General features: G+C 34.3%; 1 protein-coding gene across 7 annotated transcripts in view; it reads left to right on the top strand.

Moving 5' to 3' along the window:
* Window positions 1-26,545, top strand: part of OMA1 (OMA1 zinc metallopeptidase) — a 71,403-nt gene that overhangs the window by 2,013 nt on the left and 42,845 nt on the right. For all 7 annotated transcript variants that reach the window (XR_004346826.1, XM_032612313.1, XM_032612293.1 and 4 more), the window contains 6 exons: window positions 4,361-4,879; window positions 7,318-7,546; window positions 10,355-10,528; window positions 10,628-10,735; window positions 13,496-13,624; window positions 17,353-17,427. Coding sequence is in view for 6 of the 7 variants with exons in the window: in XM_032612313.1 (XP_032468204.1) it covers window positions 4,380-4,879; window positions 7,318-7,546; window positions 10,355-10,528; window positions 10,628-10,735; window positions 13,496-13,624; window positions 17,353-17,427 (1,215 nt within the window). In the remaining variant the exon portion in view is untranslated. The remainder of the gene's footprint in view (window positions 1-4,360; window positions 4,880-7,317; window positions 7,547-10,354; window positions 10,529-10,627; window positions 10,736-13,495; window positions 13,625-17,352; window positions 17,428-26,545) is intronic.

Below are 26,545 nucleotides of genomic sequence, written 5' to 3'. Positions count from 1 at the left end.
TAGATTTACTTATATTTGTATATACTAGTGTGTTTTAAGCATTACTGAGTATGTAAAAAATTTGAGTAATTTTCAAATAATTTGATGTATAGATAATACTATTTATGAAAATTGATGTTCTGAAGCATCTTTCCAGATAATATTGTATTAGCCTAGACTGAGTTAGATTTATGTATTTTTCCCTGCAACTTTTATTATGAAGATTTGAAACACTAAAAAAAACTGGAAAAAAATTAAATGAGCACATATATAACCACCACTTAGATACAAAGGTTGTTAGCATTTTTCTGTATTGCCATTATGTCCTGTGTGTATGTCTGAATGTATTTTTATTATAAAATTTGAAAGTTTTATTCATCATGAAAAGAGAGTTGAGCAAGCATTTCAGGTATAAGATATCCACCTACATAACCACATCTTTATCACCTAAGAAAATAAGCAGTACTTATCTAAAATAACCTAAAAGCAAATTCGTATTCAAATTACCCCAATAGTTCCAGTTGTCTTCTAAAACAAATTTTTTTCTTTCAAATTAGGATCTAATCAGAGTTCACACATTGCATTTGGTTGTCTCTTTTTAGTACCTTTTAAAAAAATAGCTTAATGTATTGTTGATATACAATAAGTTGGACATATTTAAACCGTGCATGTTTTGACTTACGTGTATATCTATGAAACCAACGACACAACCACAATAGTGAACATTTTAGTTGCCCCCCCAAACTTTGTAATCCCTCCTCTTGCCCCTCTTTACCTTTCCATCCTCTGATTTCTCTATAAGTATAAATTAGTCTGCTAACTATATATTGTTATATATAGTTAGTTTATATATATATAAACTTCAGTTTATATTCTAAAGCTGAAATCATAGAGCATGATTTTTGGAGAGAGAGTAGTGTCCTTTCCTGTGTATTTTTTTTCCTGTGTATGAGTCTGGCTTCTCTCACTTGCTAGTGTTTTTGTGTATTGCTCTTATATTCTGCCACCTTAAACTCATTCTAATAGGTTTTTTTTGTAGATTTCTTTGGATTTCCTGGATAGACAGTCATGTTATCTAGGAACAAAGATCATTTTACTTCTTTATTATCTGGGTGCCATTTGTTTAGTTAGTTATGTATCTATTTATTTAATTCTGTTGCACTGCCTAGCACCTCCAGTATAATGTTGAATAGAAGTGGTGGGAGCAGACATCTTTGCCTTGCTCCTGATCTGAGGAGGAAAGTATAATCTTTCACCAATAAACGTACTGTTGCCTATAGGTTCCTGTAGATGTCCTAGTTACTGGGTTTTTATCAGGGTTGGTTGTTGGATTTTATCCATTGCTTTTTCTGTGTCTTTTGAGATGATCATGTAGTGTTTCTTTCTTCAGTTAGGGTGAATTACATTGATTGATTTTTGAATTTTTATTCAACCTTGCATTCCTGAGACAAACCTCACTTGGTCACGAGGTATTGTCTTTTTAATATATTTTTGAATTAGATTTCCTGAATATTATTAAGAATTTTTGTATCTATGTTCATGAGGGATATTATTCTATAGTCTTCTTGTAATTTTTTTTCTGTCTTTGGTATCAGGGTAGTGCTGGTCTTATGGAAGGAGTTGCAAACTATTCCTTTTTAATTTCTTGGAAGAGTTTATATAGAATTATTATTATTTCTTGTTTAAATGTTTGGTAGAATTCCCCAGTGAAGCCTTTTGGTTCTGGAGCTTTCTTCGTGGGAAAGTTTTTAACTATAAATTCAATTTAAAAATTGGGTATAGGGCTCTTCAGGTTGTTTATTTCTTCTTGAGTGAGCTCTGGTAGTTTGTATTTTTCAATGAATGTATCCATTTAATCCAAGGTGTCAAATTTAAGATTTTCTCTTTCATTGGTTTTAAGAAATTTGATATACCTTAAAGTAGTTTCTTTTGTGTTTCCTGTGTGTGTGGTTTGTTAAACTTCTTGGATTTGTGGGTTTACAGTTTTCATCAAATTTGGAAAATTTTGGTCATTATTTTTTCAAGTTTTTTTTTTTTTTTTTTTTTCTGTCTACTATCCCTCTCCACTTTTCAGGGTCTCCATTTACACATATATCAGGTCACTTGAGTTATCCCACACCTCAGTGATGCTGTATGCATTTCTTAAAGTCTGTTTTCTCTCTGCATTTCATTTTGGATAGTTTTTCATTGATACGTCAGTTCATAAGTCTTTATTTATACAATGTCTAATTTGGTGTTAGTCTCATCCAGTGTAATTTTTATCTAAGACATTATAGTTTTCAAATATAGAAATTCAGTGTTGATCGTTTGAAAAAATGTATTCCATGTCTCTACATAACATGTCCAAACTTTCCTTTAACTTCTTAAACATATGCAATATGTATAACTAGTTCAATATCCTTGAATTCCCAGCTTCATCTCTTTAATTTAGGAGGACCATTGGGCTGCGCTAGGTTTCCCCTCTTTGCATGGTGGCCTAGAAACTCCGGCAGAAGGCTGGGGCAGTTGTAGGGCTCGCCTAATTTGTTTCCCATTTCTCAGGGATGACTGTTCTTCGTTGCCTGATGTTCAGTACGTTGAAACCATTGTTTTACTTATTGTCTCTGTTTTTTTTTAATTGAAGTATAGTTGATTTACAATATTGTGTTAGTTTTAGGTGTACAGCAAAGTGATTCAGTTTGTGTGTGTGTATATATTTCAGGTTATTTTCCATTATAGGTTATTACAAGATGTTGAATATAATTCCTTGTGCTATACAGAAAGTCCCTGTTGCTTACCTATTTTATGTATGGCTGTTTGTAACTGTTAATCCCATACTCCTAATTTATCCCTCCCCTCTCCCTTTCCCCAACAACCATAAGTTTGTTTCCTATGTCTGTGAATTTGTTTCTGTTTCGTATATAGACTCATTTGTATTATTTTTTTGGATTCTAAATATACATGATATTATATAATATTTGACTTATTTCACTAAGTATAGTATTCTCTGGGTCCATCCATCTTGCTGCAAATGGCAGTATTTCATTCTGTTTTATGGCTGAGTAATATTCCATTGTGTTGATGGGCTCTTGGGTTGTTTCCATGGCTTGGCTGTTGCAAATAGTGCTGCTATGAACATTGGGGTGCATGTAGCTTTTTGAATTAGGGTTTTCGTCTTTTATGAATATGTACCAAGAAGTGGAATTGCTGGATCATATGGTAGCTCTGTTAAAGGAAGCTCCATACTTTTTCCCATAGTGGCTGTATCAATTTACATTCCCACCAACAGTGTAGGAGGGTTCCCTTTTTTCCACACCCTCTCCAGCATTTATTATTTGTAGACTTTTTGGTGATGGCCCTTCTGACCAGTGTGAGGTGATACTTCATTGTGGTTTTGATTTGCATTCCTGTAATAATTAGCAATATCAAGCATCTTTTCATGTGCCTGTTGGCCATCTGTGTGCCTTTGGAAAAATGTCTATTTAGGTCTACATATTCTTTCTGTTCTTTTAGTTATTTTCAGTGACAGGATAAGTCCCTTTTACTCTGTATTGACCTGAATCAGAAGTGCCAGTATTATATTTGAAAGGAACAAATTTGTATTTTATTTTTATTTATTTTTGCATATATTTTTTTTAGGTTTTTAAAAAAATATTTAATTTATTTTTTTGGCCGCGTCAGGTCTTAGTTGCGGCATACAGGGTCTTTGTTGAGGTGTGCAGGATCTTTTGTTGCAGTGTGTGGGCTTCTCTAGTTGTGGCGTGCGGGTTTTCTCTCTCTAGTTGTGGTGCTTGGGCTCCAGGGCACGTGGGCTCTGTAATTGTGGCACAGTGGGCTCTAGTTGAGACACATGAGCTCAGTAGTTGTGGCATGCAGGCTTAGTTACCCCACGGCACGTGGGATCTTAGTTCCTGGAGCAGGGATCGAACCTGCTTCCCCTGCATTGTAAGGCGGATTCTTTACCACTGGACTACCAGGGAAGTCCCACAAATCTGTATTTTTAAAAATGCATTTTATGTTAGACTTTATTATTCCATTAAATACTCTTTCCCCCCATTGCTGCCAATTGCTGAAACTTAGTGCTGTTTTTGTTTAATCCATTTCTTATTCCCCAACTAATTTAGCTGTTAAAATAAAAATAGACTCCCCCAACTAAAATTAAAAAATGAAACAAAGGAAAAAATCCAGATTTTGAAAGTACATGTTGTTGAGTTAAAAGTTAGTAAAACCTCTTTGGTTTTTATTGTTAAGAGGAGTTGCTGCAGGGGGCAGTGAGTTGAAACCCAAGGTAATTTAGTCAGAGATACGTTAAAGGAAGAACACCTTTTTCATAAGTGTTATATTCCCAGTTTGGTAATAAGTATTTTGCTTAGATATTTATAGTTTATATATTGTGTTCCAGATAATCAAGCAAAACAAAGATGAGCTTCATCTGTGGACTGCAGTTTGCTGCTAGAAACTGTGTTTTCTTCCGATTTAATTTACTGACCAGCTGGAGAAAATGTAACACACAAGCTGTAACCTCACTGGACCGTCATCAAGTGAAAATTAACAGTATAGTAAATAAGCCTCTGGGCCTGGGAGTAAATCAGGGTGATAGATGGACATTTTTGCCTGAAAACTTTCATTTCTGTAGGACTTTTAATAACAAAAGAACAGGTTGCCTCTTGAGCATCAGAAGTAAGGAAACTTGGATGATTACCCAAAAATGTACTGTGTGGAATAACTCTTTCTCAAGACAGTTACTGATGAAAGACGTTCTAGTAGTTCCTGCGCTTTCAGTGGTGCATCGTCTAAACTGTTTACCCACAAGAGACATCAGGAGTTTCCATACTTCTCCACGGTTTCAAGCTGCTCCGGTTCCTCTCTTGTTGATGATTCTTAAACCAGTGCAGAAGCTACTGGCTATCATTGTGGGCAGGTAAAATGCTCTTTAAAATATAAACTCTTATATTAAAAAGTATCTGTAAAACTCACTTTTAAAGAAAACTTGATAGATTTCCCTCCCATAATTAGCTCAGAATTCAGTTTCTAAACAGTTGGTTCTACTCAGTTATTTTATGTATGCCTTAATAATCTTAAAATCATCTGCTGCATATTATAGTACAGAAATGTGATCTTTAAAAATTATTCTTGTATATTTTATATAGACACTATTTAAAAGGTCTTATATTTATGATGACAAGAATCAGAAATGTTTGTTACAACTCACATATAAGAACTGTACTTACAAGCATTCCTTTTTTGTTCATGGAATTTGAGACAATGGAGCATGAAACTGAAGAACTTTGCTTACTTAAGAAAGGGCTCATTCCTAGCCACGTTAACTCTTAATTAGTATTTTTATTTATTTATTTTTCTATTCTGTTTCTGACAAGTCTTTATTTTCTCTTTGTGATCCTTTATAATAGTTAATGTTTTTTTTCAGCTAAGTAATACTTCATATTTAATTTAAAACTCCCCCTCATAATTCTGTTTTCTCTTGTTTGCTCCATGAAGATTGAAGAAAGGTAAAGTTAAGTATTGTCTCGTTATAAACTTTTCTTATGTTTGATAACTATGAAGTGCCTTCTAGCCTTCTTACTTCCATACTAACCAACCCAGTTTTCTTTTTATCAAAAATCAAGGACCTGTACTCTGTAATTTATTGTGTTCTTTATGACTAGGCTTTGGCACTCAGAAAATATTCAGCTAATTTAGCTCTCAATTTAAGTAATGACTATCAAAGAAAGCCAGAGCTAGACAATAGTTAAAGAAGTAAAAACAGATTTTATTCAGAACTTCTGCAGTAGGAGAAAACTTCTGCATAGAACCAGAGTCAGCTCTGAATACACCATGGGCTATGTGGGCAGGGCGGGAGTTGGTAGATGGAAAACTACAGAGGGGAAACATCAGGAGCAAGGGGGGATTCCACCCAAACTGACCTACTAGATTTATTGCTGAAGGCAGGTGTGGGTGATCAGATATCACCTGGGGGATGATGAATGGTAAGGACAGATTGGGTATTGTGATCAGATATGGAGGATAAGGGATTCTGAGTTAATTGACCTAGCAGCATTCTTGCTAAAATTGGACAATGCAGAGATGAACACAGTAGTCCAAAAGACAAGGCCTATTTGAAAAACAGTTCAGGGGAGTCTGAGTAGAGTTCGGGGTAGGAAAGAATCTTTGTCACAACTCAGACCAAGTTCTTGGGCCAATAACTCTTTCTCATCCTTTTAAATTATTTATTTATTTTTAACTTTTTGTTGATATTACTATTGTAAATCACCTAAAATTTTATTTTAGGATATGTTTTCATACATTTTAAATGATAATGTCATAAACTTTTAAATTGGAAATAAGTATACTTCGTAGTTTGATCTGAATCTTTTTAGGTTGAAACACTTTAAAGGCATTTTAGGTGTGTCACTTAACAAGATTAAGATAACTCAAAGAAGTTATTTTATAAAATAAATTTTGTCAAGAGAATGATGTATATATTTTAAATTCTTGTTGTAATTTCACAGATGAACTCATAGGGGAAAAGTTCTGTTCCAGCGCTGAAAACATTACTGGTTGTCAAAATGTCCATGAACCCGAATAAGCAGCAGAGAGTCTGTTGTTGCCTGGTAGCACTGGACCTCCCCAGATGTTACCTATAAAATCTCTCATTTCTGTATTTACAGTGCTTATGCTCTTATTCCCTCTCCTTTGTCATGTTCTTGAGGGGTTAGTAGAGTTTCTGCTACTGAGCAATATTTGTTTCTAAAATCAGTGCTCAGATAGTTTCCCTTGTACCTTACTGAAGTACTGGCACATTGTCTCAGATGTCTGACGAGCAGTGGGGGCAGTGGTGGTTAAAGGTATAGATTTGTTGTACCATAACGCCTTCAGATGTTTATCTGGGCAATTCATCCCTATTATATTGCCTCCCTTGCCTCATTTTCCTCTTACTAACTCTACAACCTTGTATAAATTGTTTAACTTCTCTCAAGTCTCAATTTTCTCTTCTGTAACAGGATTATTATGAAGATTAAATGAGGTGATATACGTATAGCATTAGAAGAGTACCTTGAATGTGCTGAACGGTCAATAAATGTTAATGGTAGTTATAGTAAAACAGCTTCTCATTTAGCATTTACCTTTAAAATAACTGAAGAAAATTCGAATGAGCATTAGAATTTTTTAACTATAGCTCCATATAATTGATTACATTTTCATCATTTAGCTAAGAATTTTTAAAAACTGAAAAAACCATCTATACAGAAAAATATAAAAATTCAAGTATTTGATGACAGAATTTTAGCATAAGCATTAAGTTTTGGTGATATGTACTGATTCTATTATCAGAACTTTGAATTTTTCTTTTTGCTCCAGGGGCATAAGGAAATGGTGGCAGGCACTTCCTCCTAACAAGAAGGAACTATTTAAAGAAAGTGTAAGGAAGAATAAATGGAAGTTATTCCTTGGTTTGAGTAGTTTTGGATTGCTTTTTGTAGTATTTTATTTTACACACCTGGAAGTGAGTCCAGTCACAGGAAGGAGCAAGCTTCTATTACTGGGGAAAGAACATTTCAGACTTTTATCAGAACTGGAATATGAAGCGGTAAGTAGAAAGAATTGTTTTTAACTACATTGCTTGATGTAATACTCAAAGGAGGAAAGTTTCTTAAATATGAAAGATGCACTAGTTTTTAATTTAATCTCTGATAGCAAATTAGTATTTTTTCCAAAAGGCCTCAGACCTTTCATGCTTAGTATTCCTACTGCCTACATTGCCTTTCCTTGTATCACCCAGCTAACTCCTGTTCATCACATGTCACCTTAAATGTCACTTTCTCAGGAAAGCCTTCCTTGATTATCCTGACTGGGTTAGGCAGGGTGTCTACGTTAGGCTCTAGGGGGTATCCTTCATACAGACTGCGTTATGAATTAGTCATTTGTAGCTATGCTCTGTGCTTGGCTGTACTGGGGCTAGGTCTCCTACTTTTCTCTTTGCATACTGTCCTTTTCTTTTAAAACACTTATCGTGAGGGTAACACCATATTTATTTGCATAATTATTTATCTGTTGATCTGTCTCCCTTTCTAGACTAGCTCCAGGGGGTCAGAGACCCTGTCTATTCTGTTTATCATTTCATCTTAAGTGCTGGCACAGTGTACAAAGTAGTGCTTAGTATATATTTTTTGAATAAATAGATCTGTAATTTGAATTTTTGTACCTTGAAAATAAAGTAGAATAAGATATTCTCTCCCCCCCCCCCCCCGCACATCAATTTTGGCTATTTATTATATTTTTTGAATGCAAAATAAAGTTGGAATTCAGAAGTCTTAACCTCCTTGGAAAGTATAGTCACTCAAGTAGTTAAACATTTTATACCACTAGTGAGTTCCTTGAGGACGGATCATCTTTCTATCTCTCATGCCTGGCACATAAACAGTATAGACAAACCTCATCTTATTGTTCTTTGCTTTATTACACTTTGCAGATGTTGCATTTTTAAAAATTGGAGGGTTGTGGCAACCCTGTGTCAAGCAAGTCTATCGGTGCCATTTTTCCAACAGCATTTGCTTACTTCGTATCTCTATGTCACTTTTCGGTAATTCTTGCAATATTTCAAGCCTTTTCATTATTATTATATTTGTTAGGCAAAAAAGATTATGACTTGCTCAAGGCTTAGATGATGGTTAGCATTTTTTAGCTATAAGGTGTTCTTTAAGGTATGTACATTGTTTTTTTTTAGACATAATGCTGTTGCACACAATATGCACTGGGAAACCAAAAATTCATGTGACTCACTTTACTAAGATATTCACTTTGTGGTGAATATCTCATTAAAGATATCGAGGGCTTCCCTGGTGGCGCAGTGGTTCAGAGTCCACCTGCTGATGCAGGGGACACGGGTTCGTGCCCTGGTCTGGGAAGATCCCACGTGCCGCGGAGCGGCTGGGCCCGTGAGCCATGGCCCCTGAGCCTGCGCGTCCAGAGCCTGTGCTCCGCAACGGGAGAGGCCACAACAGTGAGAGGCCCGCGTACCGCAAAAAAAAAAAAAAAAAGATATCGAGAACTGGAATTGAACTCACAGTGTCTCTGAGGTGTGCCTGTATATGCTCAATTAATATTTGTGGAATTTATAACCTCACTTGACAGCTTTGTCATGGTTAGATTTTTATTTCAATTGAGCTTCTGAGTTTGTTAATGGAAAGTTACCATAAAAAAGGAAATAACAATGGTTTTTCACTAAAAAGATTGTTCTTAATAAAGATAAGACCAATCTCTTCTATACAGTTTATACAGAGATTTGAGATGTTTCTTAGAATAGTCTAGTTAGAAGCAAGTTTGAGGAAAGTGTTCTGTTAAGATTGAGAAAGGCCTAGTGTTAAATTAGTGTTATCTTCTACCATTTATATCACTAAGAAGCTTTAAAAAATTATATACATGTACATATATTTTTTTCTTATTTTTTAGCCTACAAATATAATACCTGCTTGTTATGAAAATGCAAACACATGCTCTTATGGGATTATTATAAAGTACTGTAATTACATATAATTTTGTTTGTTGTATCTACTTCAGTGTTTTTCTTTGTTTCAGACAGTTTACACTGGTGACTTGTGCTTTTAAAAAATGCTATATAAAGACTTTCAAATTCATATTCTATAAAATCATGTTTTTAATGCATCTCAAGGAGGAAGGTTACGGACTTCTTGATTCATATATGAAAGAAATGATACATTTTATGGAAATTTAATATTTTAAGAACATCCTCACTTTTCGAAGTACACTTTCGAAGCTATATTTATGAGACTCTCATAAATATAGCTTCAGAAAAAGTGTCTTCATATGGTGTTTAGTCTTAATTAGCATAATATAGAGAAAATGATATGCCCATTAGTTCTAAAAGTTTAGTAATTTCAATCTATCTGGCTAAAGCACTTTAAAATTAATGAAGTGTCCTTTTTTGGAGGAAGTTTAACTTTCTTAATAAGTATAGGGTGTTTTTCTATTCAGTATGTTATGAAAGTAATTTTCTTTTGTATTTTACTTTCTTATATGAAATCTTTCTGTTCTCTAGGCAATGTTTTGTTTTCTAAAATATTTAGGAAATTAGAAATCATATTTAAGCATTTTATTTGTTTATAGGCTAATAGAAAAGATGAGTGAATTTTTATTTCAACCAATTTATATGAAAAATCTTAGTTATTAGAATTTATTCTCTTTGTGAGAAACCAGATTGCCCTTGCATAAATAATTCAAATTTGAAATTTTTTGAGTATTTAATATGTGCATATTTTTACATATTTAGAAATTAAAGTGTTCAACAGTAAGTGCCATATAGCACTCCTTAAAGCAATATAAACATTTTGTAGAGCTAACACTCTCTTAGAGACTACTTTTCTTTTTAATCTTTCAGTGGATGGAAGAATTTAAAAATGATATGCTAACTGAGAAAGACACCCGATACATGGCTGTTAAAGAAGTGGTTCATCATTTAATTGAATGCAATAAAGATATTCCAGGGATCTCTGAGATCAATTGGGTAATTCACGTGGTTGATTCCCCAGATATAAATGCCTTTGTGCTTCCAGTAAGTAAATGTTACCCAGCCTAATTTTTAATTGTTAAATTTAACGTCCTTGTTTTTTATGTTGTTGTAATTCCTTACATTATTTTCATTATGGTGCAGAACGGACAAGTGTTTATCTTCACTGGGCTTTTAAATAGTGTGACTGATATTCATCAGCTGTCCTTCCTTCTGGGCCACGAAATAGCACATGCAGTACTTGAACATGCCGTAAGTACCTAAAATGAATGTTCAGTTGTTGAAACACTCCTTTGAAATTAGCAAGTTAAATCTCTTAGAGAACTGAATCTTTTCAGTTATTTTTTATGATGGAATTTTAGTTTTTAATAATTGACTTCTGTTACCTGAGAAAGTATGATTGGCCAATTTTGAGAATTTTTATCATCTTTAGTGTTTGATACTGAATAATTAGTGTTTCTGTTAAATACTATTTTTATCATCTGTCTTTTTTGCTAAGAAGTGATTATTCTCAACCTGTAATTATTTCAAATTAGATTTTAAACTTTCCATAATTATTAACATACTTAGAATCTAGTCAGCAAATCAACTGTAGGAAAGTGATACTACTATTCAAGTGGTAAATGTTTTCTTACTTTTTTATTCATTCTCAGAGGATAGCTTTGAGCATCTTTGAAAATGTCTAGAATGATATGCCATGTATAATTAATGCAGAGTAATAATAATGATACCTTGCCATTTTACAGTTTACTGAGTTTTTTAATACCTTCTCATTCATAATTTTAATACTATCCTCATGAGGTAGGTATTTAATATCCCTATATTACAGGGGTCCTCAATCCCCAGGCCGTCGACTGGTACTGGGCTGCACAGCAGGAAGTGAGCGGCAGGCGGGTGAGCGAGGCTTCATCTGCCGCTCCCCATCACTCGCATTACCCCCTGAACCATCCCCCAACCCTGTCCGTGGAAAAATTGTTTTTCATGAAACCGGTCCCTGGTGCCAAAAAGGTTGGGGACTGCTGCTATATTATATACGAGGTCTCTAATGTTTAAAAAGACCCTAAATAACATGACTAACGTGACAAACTGGCGGAATTGGAACTTTAATCAAGGTTTTTTTCTGTTTGCAAGTCTGGCACTGCTTCCTTTTCCCACAGTTACCCGGCTGTTGGCAGCACTTTTCTCATAGATCATAGAATTCAGGTAGATTTATATACCCTTGTGAATATACATCTGTTTGACTTGGTGTGAATCTAGAAAAATAATATATTTGTTTACTCATAGTTTTATTTTTATTCATTAAAAATTGTGCATGGCTCATTTGTTTACATGATTAGCGAGAGGTGTATTTTTTAATTGAAAACACAAAGGTAAATAGTGGAAGGATTGTGAATATATCAGAAATGCAAGTGGAAATGATAATGTTATTAATCCCTCTAAATGTCATCTCAAATTCTGTCTTTTCCTTAGAGTATCAATAAGATGAGGTGGGCCAAAGTTGTGCTATTCTAGAGCGCAAATAGTAATTATCTCCTTTATTTCTTCTGAGTTACAGGAAAATAGAAAAAAATTTCTTCCTTAAACGGATACATACAAGAATAAATCTAAGCAGTTGAAATACGTTATATCGTTCTAGAAATGGCTTTATAACTGCAAAATCAATCAATTTTGGCCATTTTTAGTTTTTAAAAGGTGTTCATTTCAGCACATTAATTTTTCTGGCATCTGGGTCAGTGCCTTGTTCAGCATAATGTTGTCATCTCTATCGGTGCAAGAGCAATAATTAGACAAGACATAAAAAGCAAATGGTCTTAAAAATAGGAAATAGTTATTAATATTTCTTTGTTAGAGGTCTTAGACACTGTCAATACTATGTTCTCTTTTAGGAGTCTCCATTTTATGTTATTTTCATCATTTCACAAATACAAATTTAAAAAAATTTTTAGTTTTCTAAGATTATGTAATAACAATTATATTCTTTAATAATTAATTACAAGGATTTTCTCTTGTATAATGACTTCATCATTTAGTGCTAAAGTAATTCTATAATTGTCTTTCATGAGTCTTATAATGAAGCAAAGAATGCTTTGTGAAGGCAGATTATATTCAGAAGTATTCTAGGTGATTATTTTTAGTTGTTAGCCATGTTTCATACATTCAAGTAATGCTTCCTATATTATCAGTGTCAGCACTACAATAAAATTTATTCAGCAGCTTTAGTGAGGAGCAATGAACAGTCCAGTGCATTAAACTTATGTTTAGATATTACTACTCCAAACAACTATTTTAAGTAAAACATTTTTTGGTTACTGCTATAAGTAAATACAAAAAAATCATATAACTAAATTTCCTGGTGGGAAATACCAGGCTGATAAAGTTGCAGACTTGCATGACTCTTCACATATTAGGTCATGAAGTCAAAAGACTTTTATTTAAAAAATAAATTTCTAATATTTTCCTGAATTGACCTTGTTTTAACTGCTTCACATGTTAGGTAGTGTTTGGTCTCTGTCTAAAAGTATAAGCATAATAAACATATTTATTTGATTTTTTAAAAAGATTTAGTGACTGTATTAGAAACTATAACTTCCTGGGTTTGATTCCTTGTTCTTTTACTAATTGCTTTTTGAATTTGGGCAACTCTTTTAATCTCTTTTCATCTTAGTTTACCTATAAAATAGGGAACAATTGTACCTATTTTTACAAGATTATTATGCTTGTTAATATAAGACACTGTAGGTTAATGAACCTGTCATTGTATCTGAATGGTGGTAGTAGCTCAAGTAGATATTAGTTGAATGAATAACTAATAAGTATGTACACAAGAGATGGGAAAAACAGACTGGGAAAGGATAAAGCACACAGAAGAAAACGAATTTGCAGTCTTACGTGGCGAAATTCAGTTAAACACATGTAATTATTTAATGTTGTTACACACGATGAACTAGAAAATGTTAGCATGTACTATCTGAATTTATTAAGTGTAATTTTCATTATTTTGATTTTTCTCAGGCAGAAAAGGCTAGCTTGGTTCATTTCCTGGATTTCCTAGGTCTGATTTTTCTCACAATGATTTGGGCCATTTGTCCTCGAGATAGTTTGGCACTTTTGGGCCAGTGGATTCAGTCTAAATTGCAGGAGGTAAGTCTGAAACAATAAGTTGAATTTGCGATGGCCTGTGGTGAGGACATTTTACTGTAAAGGAAAAAGTACCAGAAATGTTTTCATACCTTATCATGAGTCTTACCACGAAAAACGGGGGCTAATTTTTAGCGTCTTACGTCTTCTTATTTTTAGGGGATATTCTTTTTTTATTTTTAATTTATTGTTTCTGGCTGCATTGGGTCTTCATTGCTGTGCACAGGCTTTTCTCTGGTTGCGGCGAGTGGAGGCTACCCTTCATTGTGGTGTGTGGGCTTCTCATTGTGGTGGCTTCTCTTGTAGTGGACTACAGGCTCTAGGCGCGCAGGCTTCAGTAGTTGTGGCTCGCGGGCTCTAGAGTGCAGTCTCAGTAGTTGTGGCGCACGGGCTTAGCTGCTCCGCGGCACATGGGATCTTCCCGGACCAGGGCTTGAACCCGTGTCCCCTGCATTGGCAGGCAGATTGTTAACCACTGTGCCCCCAGGGAAGCCCTTAGGGGATATTCTTAATAGTGAGCATTCAAATTAGAAAATATTACATCTCTTATATGATGGAGATAGATGGATTAGAAGGGCTTGGCAACTTTTGGCTAGCTTTTTTTTTGCATAGTTATTGTTCTTACAGAGAGAAACCCAGTCACAACCCTTTCTTTCCTTCTGTTGCTTTACCTTCAGACGTACCCCTTTTGTCTCCTAGTAGCAGTGGTGTACTCACTGGACGACTCTCCCTTCCCCCAAATATTTGCATTTTAATGGGGAACTCTTAAAACCTGTAAACTTTTATGGGCGCAGGGTTGGCAGAAGCTGCTTGACTACCTTCATCTCCTCACTCCCAGTTAAATTAATGTGGCCTGGAAAATACTGAAAGGACAGTCTTAATAGGTGTTTGTTAACTTTTGTTTTTAGTACTTATGCATAATGATAGTCATCTGATAAAATTTTTTGAGTCCTCCATCTTGTTCAAAACAGTACACTACTGAAAGGAGTTCTTGCAATCTTAATATTTGCTTTGTTTAACTATGATTAGCTATTTTATTTTATGTCTTTCATCAGATATTTCTTCTTGTCCTGGGAGGTTTGGTTATTTAGGAACAATCTGTTATTTGTTTATTCAGTGATTTGTGGAGCACCCATCAGAGTGCCATCTGGGTGCTGTTTAAATCCAATGTGTAAAATTCTTTGAGACAAATTGCTTTAGAAATTGAATAACTAAGTCTTTTATTCAGTGTTAGCATATCATTTGGTTTCATTTATATTGAAATAAAGGTTCTTAAACGGAAAGAGAAAGAATGGTTATTGCTTAGATTATAGAATCTCATATTTTGAATTTTATTTTTATCATTGATGTGCTGGGAAGTCAGAGAAGGTAATGTAGTTTTCCCCCTGTTTATCAATAAATAGCTTTTTCTGTAATGGAATCAGGAGATGAAGTCATAAGAAAGATAACTGGAAGCTGTTTCTCCCTTGAAATACTTGATGATCCTATTTGAGTATAATTCTTTAATAATTAAACTGAAAACAAAGTAAGGGTTACTTCTGTTTGAACTCTTTTTCCCTAAATCAGGACCCCCTCCCAGCAATTTTGGTGACAAGGAAATATTTCTTTCTCTGGAAGCCTGCTCATTGTGATTGGAGAGCAGAGGGGAATGCTGGTAGTGAAGTTCTTGAGGGGGAATTGCTGACATTTTTTTGGTCAGAGGAAGGAAGAGAGGAAGGAAGAAGTAGGGGGCCCTCACTTAACTGGCTGGGTACAATGTAGCAGCCCTCATAGAGCGCTACCAGGTAGGGTTTTGAAAGCTATTAATAATGATTATAGTAGCTAACATTTATTGAGTACTTGTTGTATTGTAGGCACTAGGATAAACACTGTAGATTAATTTTGTACAGGGGTTAAGAATACAGGCTCTGATCAGATGGATCTGTGTTTGAATTTAATCTCTATTAGACCTAAATTTTGTAGAACTTCCGCGGGTTACTTCACTTATTATAGGTCTCAGTTTCTTTATCTGTAAGTTTGGATAACAGTAGTGGCTAACTCAAACATTATTGCGGGTTTAATTACACATTTAAGGCAGCATTTCTCAATATAGGCACTATTGACATTTTGAATTGACAAAGAATTGACAAGATAATTCTTTGTTGTGGGGAATTGTCCTCTGCATTGCAGTATGTTCAGTGGCTTCTACACGTCTAGATGCCTCTACACATCTGGCCTCTACCCACTAGATGCCAGTAGCACTCCCCCCTCTCTTCCCAGCCCCAGTTGTGACAATCAAAAATATCTCCAGACATTTCCAAATGTCCCTGAGGGACAATATCACGTCCAGTTGAGAACCACTGATTGAAAGCATTTAGCACAGTACCTGGTACCAAGTAAGGACTCAACAAATGGGAGTTATTATTATTATTATTATTTGCTCATTTTCTTCTCTCTGCAACTCTAGGAGTTTGGTACTGTTACTGCTCCATTTTACATATGACGCTATTGGGCTTAGAGGCGTTAAAAAATTAGCCCAGAACTAATAGTTAATACACATCAGCATTTGGGCTTGAACACGTTTCTTTCCTTTTAAAGCCAATGTTTTTAATTGGTTATACTACCGACAGATTTGTTGGGACACCTGCAGACTGCTTATGGAAAGTGCAGACACTATATAATATAGTTCAGCAACTTAAAACAGACATGATCGAGAAGGAAGCAAGTCATATCTAGTGGTCATATACAACAGATTAGATTGATTTTACTATTTCTAGCCATTACTGACATGCAGCTACCTCTGAAAAATTGCTTCCCCAATTAATAGCTCTTCTCTCAAAAATCCTGCCTATTGATCCATCTTCTACAAAGTTTTAGTACTTACTGAAAATTAGTATTTAACTGGAAAGCATTCACATAAATACAAGTAATTAGGAAAATTACAGTTATAATATCTATTTGTATTCTTTTATTGAAGTTGGAAGAAAAGTTCATTTTCCTAACTAATCGATACTTAGACAACAAAGAGGAAATTAAGATAGTATGTCAAAGAAAGAACATTCTGCTATATGGTTAATTTTCTAACTGAAATAAATCCTCTAGTAGTGTCACTGGCTATTATATAGCTATCGTTTTTCAATTTTCTTTTAAAACTGCAAGATCACAATGTTCCTTGGTCATATTTAAAATCCTGCATCAATAAGCTTTCTTAGGGAATCCTCTACATAGTAAGTAGAGATTATAATTGGAAAAATGCAAGTCCACTGTATGATACTGTGTACTCTGCAAAAGTTTGCAGGCATGGTTTTTTCCTATTCTTTCCGTGTTTTAAAAATATTAATCTCTGGGCTTCCCCAGTGGCGCGGTGGTTGAGAGTCCGCCTGCCGATGCAGGGGACACGGGTTCGTGCCCCGGGCCGGGAAGATCCCACATGCCGCGGAGCGGCTGGGCCCGTGAGCCATGGCCGCTGAGCCTGCGCGTCCGGAGCCTGTGCTCCGCAACGGGAGAGGCCACAATGGTGAGAGGCCCGCGTACCGCAAAAAAAAAAAAAAAAAAAAAAAAAAATTAATCTCTGATGGAGGAAATAAAGGCTGCACTTTGTTTTATACCATAGTGTTCTTTAAATGTTAATCATGGAGAGCATAAAAGCTATATCCTAGGTACTTCATGAAATTAATTTTTAAAATCTCATTTTTTGCTCCTTTTGTTATGAAATAGCCTTAATGGAACTTTTCTTTCTTATTTCTTCTTAGTTTATGTTTGATAGACCATATAGTAGAACACTGGAGGCTGAAGCTGACAAAATTGGACTACAACTTGCTGCGAAGGTAAAATATTTAGTAGTTGAGAATACACAGTGTCCTTCACATAGTAAAAGATAAACGTATATCATCTTAATGAGGTTTGGCATGGGCATAGAATGAAAGTTGGGCTATATATAATTTTTCATTAATACCTTTTTAAGTCTGTGCCCTCTTTGCTGTCTTTATTTTATTCCTTTCCCTTAGTTTGCTGATCTAAGGAGGCTTTTTGAGTAAGTAAGATGATGTGTAGCTGTTTTTCCCCACTTGGAGAAAGGTTTACCTTACTGTAGCTGTATTCCTGGCTAAGCAACCTGAATTTTCACCATTTAAATAAACGGTAGAAGAGCAGGCTTATTACTCTGTATCTTTCAGATTATTTTTGTTGCAGCAGATGGCTTATTTTTGCTAGCCACAGAGAGCAGCTCTGGGCCTTTACTCTGGTTTACGTTGGCTTTGTTCATATCTACCTAACAGGGCACTTCATGCCTGGCTGCTGTTTTTAATCACCTGTGATAACTGCGTATTATTAGTAGGATTTAACATTAAAAGTAAAACTGTATTTTTAAAAATGAATGAAAACAGTGCCACTTCACATATTAAATTCAAATTGTATTTGATTCTTTGTTGAGTTTTCAGTAGTTATTAAAAGTCCTAACTATTGAAAATTACTATTATCTGAATTTCTCATTATGAGTTTTATGGATTTAATTTCATAAATCAAGATATTACTCATTCACAAAAGCAGTGTTCTTTGAATGTTACATAAGTAGAATTAAGTGAATTATCAGACTGCATAGATTAAGAGGTTCCCAAATGATGGGCCACAGATTGGCTCTATCAAGAATTTCCTAATTTTAATGTACTACAGTCTGTGAAATTTTCCCTCTAGGTAAGTGCATTCTGTGTTCTGATTAAGAAATCTTTGCTCATTTCAGTAAATTGTTCCTGTTTTATTTCCAAGAAGTTTTATTGTTTTGTTAAATATAAGGAGGAGGCCAAGATAATTTTTTTCTCATGTGGATATCTAATAGACTCAGCACTATTTATTGAAGAGTTTATCTTTTCTCCACTATACTTCAGTGTCTCTTTGTCATTAATGTGGGAGGCTATATGTCAGTCTGTTTCTGGACTCCCTGTTGTATTCCATTGGCCTGTTATTTATCTTTGAGCCAATACCACATTGTCATTGTAGCTGTGTTACAAGTCTCGATATCTGATATCTTGATATCTTGATTTCTGTCCTCCAATGTTGTTCTGCAATATTGACTTGGCTATTCTTGGTCCTTTGCTTTTTCATATAAATTTCAGAATCAGCTTGTTAAATCACATACCTGTACAAAAACATGCCTGGGATTTTGATGGGAATTGTGTGCATCAAATATAGATCAATATGGGGACAGCTGACTAGTGTCAACAGTATTGAGTCTTCCAATCCATGGGTGGTATATTTGTCCATTTATTTAGATGTTCTTTAATTTCTTTCAGTGATGCTTTGAAATTTTTTTGTGTGTGTAGGACTTATACATCTTTTGTTAGATTTATTGCTTAGTGTTTGACATTTTTGATGTTATAAACAATGTCATTGAAAAAACAAATTTGCCTATATAGAGAAATACAGTTTGTTTTTATCATTGGCTTTGTATCCAGCAACCTTGCTAAATAAATTCACTTAATTCTAATAGTGTGTAGATTCTTTTAGATTTTTACATATACATAGTTATGTTGTCTGGGAATAATAACAGCTTTATTGCTTCCTTTCCATTCTGTATACTTCCTTTTTTTTTTTTACCTAATTGCAATGGCCAGAAACTTCAGCACAGTGTTGATGGTGGACACCTTTGTTTCTTCATGATCTTAGTGGAAAAGCATTCAATATTTCACCATTAATTCTGGTGTTTGTTGTAAGCTTTTTTTAAACCTGACTTTTGTCAGATAAGAGTTTCCCATCTATTTCTAATATGCTAAGAGATTTTTTAAAATTATGAATATTAAGTTTTTCAAATGGTTTTTCTGCACTTGATGATTTTATAGTTTTTCTCCTTTAATCTGTTAATGTGGCAAATTACAATAATTTTTTTTGTTTAAAAAAATGACAATTTTTTATTTTTGAAATAAACCAGTTTTGTCAATTATATTAACCTTTTAATGTATTGCTGGAGTTGGTCTGCTCATGTTTAGTTTAGAATGTTTCTGTGTTCATAGGAGGTAGTGGCTTGGAATTTTCTTGTAATATCTTGTCAGGTTTTGGTATCAACATTATGCTGATCTCATAAAATGCGTTGGTAGTGTTCCTTCTTCTTTGTAAGAGTTTGTGTAAGAATAGTGATATTTATTTTTTCAATGTTTGGATAAAGCCATATGGGCCTACACATTTCTTTGTGGAAGGGTATTTAATTATGGATTCAATAGATGTGGAACTACTCTTTAATAGATGTAAAACTACTATTCAGATTTTTATATCAGTTTTCATAAGTTTTGTTTTTCCAGGAACTTAGGTTTTGTTTAAACTTTCAGTATTACTGGTATAAAGTTGTTTTGATATACTCTTCTTATATCTTTAATGTCTCAAGGATTCCTGCATACTACAGATACATTTTAAAAATGTCCCCTTTGTTCCTAGTATTGGTGATATATGCTTTGTCTCTTTGCTAGATTTTATTACGTTCATTAATCTTTTCAGAAAGATGTTTTGGCTTTGCTTATTTTCTCTATTCTATATTTGTTTTCTGTTGTTTCAGTTACTGTTGTTATCTTTATTATTTCCTTCTGCTTTGAGCTTTATCTGCTGTTCTTCCTAACTTCTTTAGATAGATAATTATGTCATTGATTTTATGTCATTGATTTGTCATTTTCTTTTCTAATGTATACATTTATGCCTAGCCGTTTTCTTTTCAGAATATCTCGTCATATTGCAAGTGTTGATATGTTTTTGTTTTCTTCAGTTTAAAATATATTCTTGCTTTCATTGTAATTTCTTCTTTGACCCATGGGTCGTTTAGAAGTATATTCCTTAGTTTCTAAACATTTGTTGGTTTCCTTAGTTTCTAAACTCCTTGATTTCTAAACATCTACCTTTTGTTTTTGATGTCTAGCTTAATTACAGTCTGATGGGAGAATATACTGAATGGTGAATTCTTTAAAATTTGTTCAGTTTTGCTTTTTGGCTCAGCATGTTACCAAGTTTGTTAAAATGGTGTGCGCTTGAAAGTGGATTCTGCCATTGTGGGTGCAGTGTTCTGCGTATGTCCATTTTGTCAAGTTTGTTAAATCTGTTGTTTGAGATCATCTATATCCTTGCTGAATTTTTTTCTCTGCGTTTTTCTTTTTCTAGTTACCAAGAGAGGTTAGTCTCTCGTGATGCTGAATTTTTCTGTTTTTCCTTTTAGTCCTATTAATTTTTACTTTTTATACTTTAATACTATTTTTAGCATACTCATATAGGATTGTTAGAGTTACTGGTAGCTTGATCCTTTTATCAATATGTAATCCCTCTTTGTCTCTAGTAATGCTTCTTGCCCGAAGTTCTCTTTTTCCTTTATTAGTATTGTCGTGACAGCTTTCTTTTGGTTAGTGCTTGCCTGTCACATCTTACTCCATTCTTTTATTTTCAAGTTTTCTGTGTTCTTACGTGTGTGTCTCTTATAAGTAACACATAGTTGTTTTCTCGTCTGTGCCGTATTTTGGATGTTTTTAGTCTGTTTATATTTTTAATTTTTATTTCTTAATGACTAATGCTGTGGAGGATATGTTTATGTGTGTACTGGCCATTCATGTACCTTCTTTTGTTAACTGTCTTTTTAGATATTTTACTCAGTTTTAAATTGAGTTGTCTTCTTATTCTTACGTTGTAAGAGTTCTTTATACATATGCTGGATATAAGTCCTTTGTCAAATATTTGTGCAAATATTTTCTCTTATTCTGTGACTTGCTTTATTTTTTTATAGTGTGTTTTGAACAATAAAAGTTTAAAATTTTTATGAAATCTAATTTTTCTACTTTGTGCTTAATTTACTCTTTCTCTAGTTTTATAATGTAGGTGCTTAGATCATTGGTTTTAGACTTCCTTCTTATTTAGAATAGCATTTAAAGCTCTAAATTTCCCACTCTGCATTGTTTTAGCTAGACACAGATTTTGATACGTTGTATTTTTGTTTTCAGTTACACAGATTTTGATATGTTGTATTTTTATTTTCAGTTAAGTCAGAATATTTTCTAAAATTTCCATTGTGATTTCTTCTTTCATCCATGTGTTGTTCAGAAGTGAGTCATTTAATATCCAGGTATTTGGAGTTTGTCTAAACGTTTATTTCTAATTAATTATTTCATGGTCAGAGAATATACTCTGTGAGAATTTAATTTTTTCAACTCTGTTGGGACTTGTTTTATGGTGTATCATTTGGTCTATTTTGGTGACTGTTCCATCACTTGAAAAAATGTGTATTCAGTATTTGCTGAGTGTATACTCTATAAATATCAATTAAGTTAAGGTAGTTTATAGAGTCATTAAATCTTCTATATCTTCTGATTTTTTGTCTACTTGCTGTTGAGTAAGGAGTTTTGAAATCTTTAACCGTGACTGTGGATTTGTCTATTTTTTCTTTCAGTTCTGTTAGTTTCTGCTTCCTGAATTTTGAAGCTCTCTATTAGGTGCATACACATGTGGGATTATTTTATCCTCTTATTGAACTGGTTGATTATTGTGAAGTATTTTTTTATTTGTCTCTAGCAATACTCTGAAGTATTTTTTGTTTGGCATTAATTTTTTTTTAATTTATTTTTTATTGAAGTATAGTTGAATTACAATGTTGTGTTAATTACTGCCGTACAGCAGTGACTCAGTTATACATATATATGCATTCTTTTCCATATTCTTTTTTTTTTTATTAATTTATCTGGTTGTGCTGGCTCTTAGTTGTGACCTGCAGGCTCCTTATTTGCGGCACATGGGCTACTTAGTTGTGGCATGCATGTGGGATCTACTTCCCTGACCAGAGATCGAACCCAGGCCCCCTGCATTGGCAACGTGCAGTCTTAACCACTGCACCACCAGGGAAGTCCCTTATTTTTCATGTTCTTTTCCATTATGGTTTATCACAGGATATTGAATATAGTTCCCTGTGCTACACAGTAGGACCCTGTTGTTTATCCATTCTGTACGTACCAATTTGCATCTGCTAATCCCAAACTCACAATCCCTCTCCCGCCTCCCTCCCCCTTGGCAACCACTAGTCTAATCTCTATGTCCCTTTTTCTGTTTCTGTTTCATAGATAGGTTTGTGTCGCATTTTAGATTCCACATATAAGTGAAATCATATGGTATTTGTCTTTCTCTTTCTGACTTACTTCACTTAGTATGATAACCTCTAGTTGCATTCATGTTGCTGCAAATGGCATTATTTCATTCTTTTTTATGGCTGAGTACTATTCCATTGTATATATGTACCACATCTTCTTTATCCGGTCATCTGTCAATGGACATTTAGGTTGTTTCCATGTCTTGGCTATTGTGAATAGTGCTGCTATGAACATAGGGGTGCATGTATGTTTTTGAATTATAGTTTTGTCTAGATATATGCCCCAATCGAAAAATGCTCAGAAGACCTAAAGAGACATTTCTCCAAAGAAGACATACAGATGGCCAATAGGCACATGAAAAGATGCTCAACATTGCTAATTATTAGAGAAATACAAATCAAAACTAGAGTGAGGTACCACCTCACGCTGGTCAGAATGGCCATTGTTAAAAAGTCTACAAATAATAAATGCTGGAGAGGGTGTGGAGAAAAAGGAACCCTCCTACACTGTTGGTGGGAATGTAAGTTGGTGCAGCCAGTGTGGAAAACAGTATTGAGGTTCCTCAGAAAACTAAAAATAGAATTACCTTATGATTCAGCAATCCTACTCCTGGGCATATATCCTGGAATTAATTTTGTTTGACATTATTTTGCTTGACATTAATATAGACCCTGCAGCTTTCTTAGGTGTTATTGTTCACTTGGAATATCTTTTTCTGCCCATTTGTTTTCAAACTCTTTCAGTTTTTGTATTTAAAATGCATCTCTTACAGATGGCATAAACTAGGTTCTTGCGTTTTTATTGTTTGACAATCTATGCCTTTAGTTTGAAGTGTATAGTCAATTTATATTTAATGTAATTATTGATATGCTTGTATTTAGGTCTGCCATACTGCTATTTCTTTTATCTATTTTTTTGGTTGCTCTGTTCCTCCTTTTATTCCTTCTTTGAGTTAATCATACTTTTTAGTATTCCATTCATTGGCTTTTTAGATATAACACTTTGCATTATTTTTAATGGTTCCTTGTGGGATTACAATATGCATCTTTAACCTTTTGAAATCTACTTCAGGTTTTGTTTTTTTTTTATACAGCAGGTTCTTATTAGTCATCAATTTTATACACATCAGTGTATACATGTCAATCCCAATCGCCCAATTCATCACACCACCATCCCCACCCCCCCACGGCTTTCCCCCCTTGGTGTCCATACATTTGTTCTCTACATCTGTGTCTCAATTTCTGCCCTGCAAACCGGTTCATCTGTACCATTTTTCTGGTTCCATATATATGTGTTAATATACGATATTTGTTTTTCTCTTTCTGACTTACTTCACTCTGTATAACAGTCTCTAGATCCATCCACGTCTCAATAAATGACCCAATTTTGTTTCTTTTTATGGCTGAGTAATATTCCATTGTATATATGTACCACATCTTCTTTATGCATTCTTCTGTCGATGGGCATTTAGGTTGCTTCCATGACCTGGCTATTGTAAATAGTGCTGTAGTGAACATTGGGGTGCATGTGTCTTTTTGAATGTGGTTTCTCTGGGTATATGGCCAGTAGTGGGAAAGCTGGATCATATGGTAATTCTATTTTTAGGTTTTTAAGGAACCTGCATACCGTTCTCCATAGTGGCTGTATCAGTTTACATTCCCACCAGCAGTGCAAGAGGTTTCCCTTTTCTCCACATCCTTTCCAGCATTTGTTTGTAGATTTTCTGATGAAGCCCATGCTAACTGCTGTGAGGTTATACCTCATTGTAGTTTTGATTTGCATTTCTCTAATAATTAGTGATATTGAGCAGCTTTTCATGTGATTATTGGCCATCTGTATGTCTTCTTTGGAGAAATGTCTATTTAGGTCTTCTGCCCATTTTTGTATTGGGTTGTTCGTTCTTTTAATACTGATCTGCATGAGCTGTTTATGTATTTTGGAGATTAATCCTTTGTCCGTTGATTTGTTAGCAAATATTTTCTCCTATTCTGAGGGTTGTCTTTTCATCTTGTTTATGGTTTCCTTTGCTGTGCAAAAGCTTTGAAGTTTCATTAGGTCCCATTCATTTATTTTTATTTCTATTACTCTAGGAGGTGGATCAAAAAAGATCTTGCTGTAATTTATGTCAGAGTGTTCTTCCTTTGTTTTCCTCTAAGAGTTTTATAGTGTCCAGTCTTACATTTAGGTCCGTAATCCATTTTGAGTTTATTTCTGTGTATGGTGTTAGGGAGTGTTCTAATTTCATTCCTTTACATGTAGCTGTCCAATTTTCCCAGCACCACTTATTGAAGAGACTTTCTTTTCTCCATTGTATATCCTTGCCTCCTTTGTCATAGATTAGTTGACCATAGGTGCGTGGGTTTACCTCTGGGCTTTCTATCTTGTTCCATTGATCTGTGTTTCTATTTTTGTGCCAGTACCATATTGTCTTGATTCCTGTAGCTTTGTATTATAGTCTGAAGTCAGGGAGTCTGATTCCTTCAGCTCCATTTTTTTCCCTCAAGAATGCTTGGGCTATTTGGGGTCTTTTGTGTCTCCATACAAATTTTAAGATTTTCTTTTTCTAGTTCCGTAAAAAAATGCCATTGGTAATTTGATAGGGATTGCATTGAATCTGTAGAATGCTTTGGGTAGTATAGTCATTTTCACAATATTGATTCTTCCAGTCCAAGAACATGGTATATCTCTCCATCTGTTGATATCATCTTTAATTTCTTTCATCAGTGTCTTATAGTTTTCTGCATACAGGTCTTTTGTCTCCCTAGGTAGGTTTATTCCTAGGTATTTTATTCTTTTTGTTGCAGTGGTAAATGGGAGTGTTTCCTTAATTTCTGTTTCACATTTTTCATCATTAGTATATAGGAATGCAAGAGATTTCTGTGCATTAATTTTGTATCCTGCAACTTTACCAAATTCATTGATTAGCTCTAGTAGTTTTCTGGTGGCATTTTTAGGATTCTCTGTGTATAGTATCGTGTCATCTGCAAACAGTGATCGTTTTACTTCTTCTTTTCCAATTTGTATTCCTTTTATTTCTTTTTCTTCTCTGATTGCTGAGACTAAGACTTCCAAAACTATGTTGAATAATAGCAGTGAGAGTGGACATCCATGTCTTGTTCCTGATCTTAGATGAAATGCTTTCAGTCTTTCACCGTTGAGAATGATGTTTGCTGTGGGTTTGTCATATATGGCCTTTATTATGTTGAGGTAGGTTCCCTCTATGCCCACTTTCTGGAGAGTTTTTATCATAAATGGGTGTTGAATTTTGTCAAAAGCTTTTTCTGAATCTATTGAGATGATCGTATGGTTTTTATTCTTCAGTTGTTAATATGGTGTATCACATTGATTGATTTGTGTATATTGAAGAATCCTTGCATCCGTGGGATAAATCCCACTTGATCATGGTATGTGATCCTTTAAATGTGTTGTTGGATTCTGCTTGCTAGTATTTTGTTGAGGAGTTTTGCATCTATGTTCATCAGTGATATTGGCCTGTAATTTTCCTTTTTTGTAGTATCTTTGTCTTGTTTTGGTATCAGGGTGATGGTGGCCTCATAGAATGTGTTTGGGAGTGTTCCTTCCTCTGTGATTTTTTGAAAGAGTTTTAGAAGGATGGGTGTTAGTTCTTCTGTAAATGTTTGATAGAATTCACCTGTGAAGCCATCTGGTCCTGGACTTTTGTTTGTTGGAAGATTTTTAATCACAGTTTCAATTTCATTACTTGTGATTGGTCTGTTCATATTTTCTATTTCTTCCTGCTTCAGTCTTGGAAGGTTATACCTTTCTAAGAATTTGTCAATTTCTTCCAGTTTGTCCATTTTATTGGCATAGAGTTGCTTGTAGTAGT

Source organism: Phocoena sinus, chromosome 1 (assembly GCF_008692025.1).
Source record: "Phocoena sinus isolate mPhoSin1 chromosome 1, mPhoSin1.pri, whole genome shotgun sequence".
NCBI classification, from domain to species: domain Eukaryota; kingdom Metazoa; phylum Chordata; class Mammalia; order Artiodactyla; family Phocoenidae; genus Phocoena; species Phocoena sinus.
This window is presented reverse-complemented; position numbering and strand designations above follow the sequence as displayed.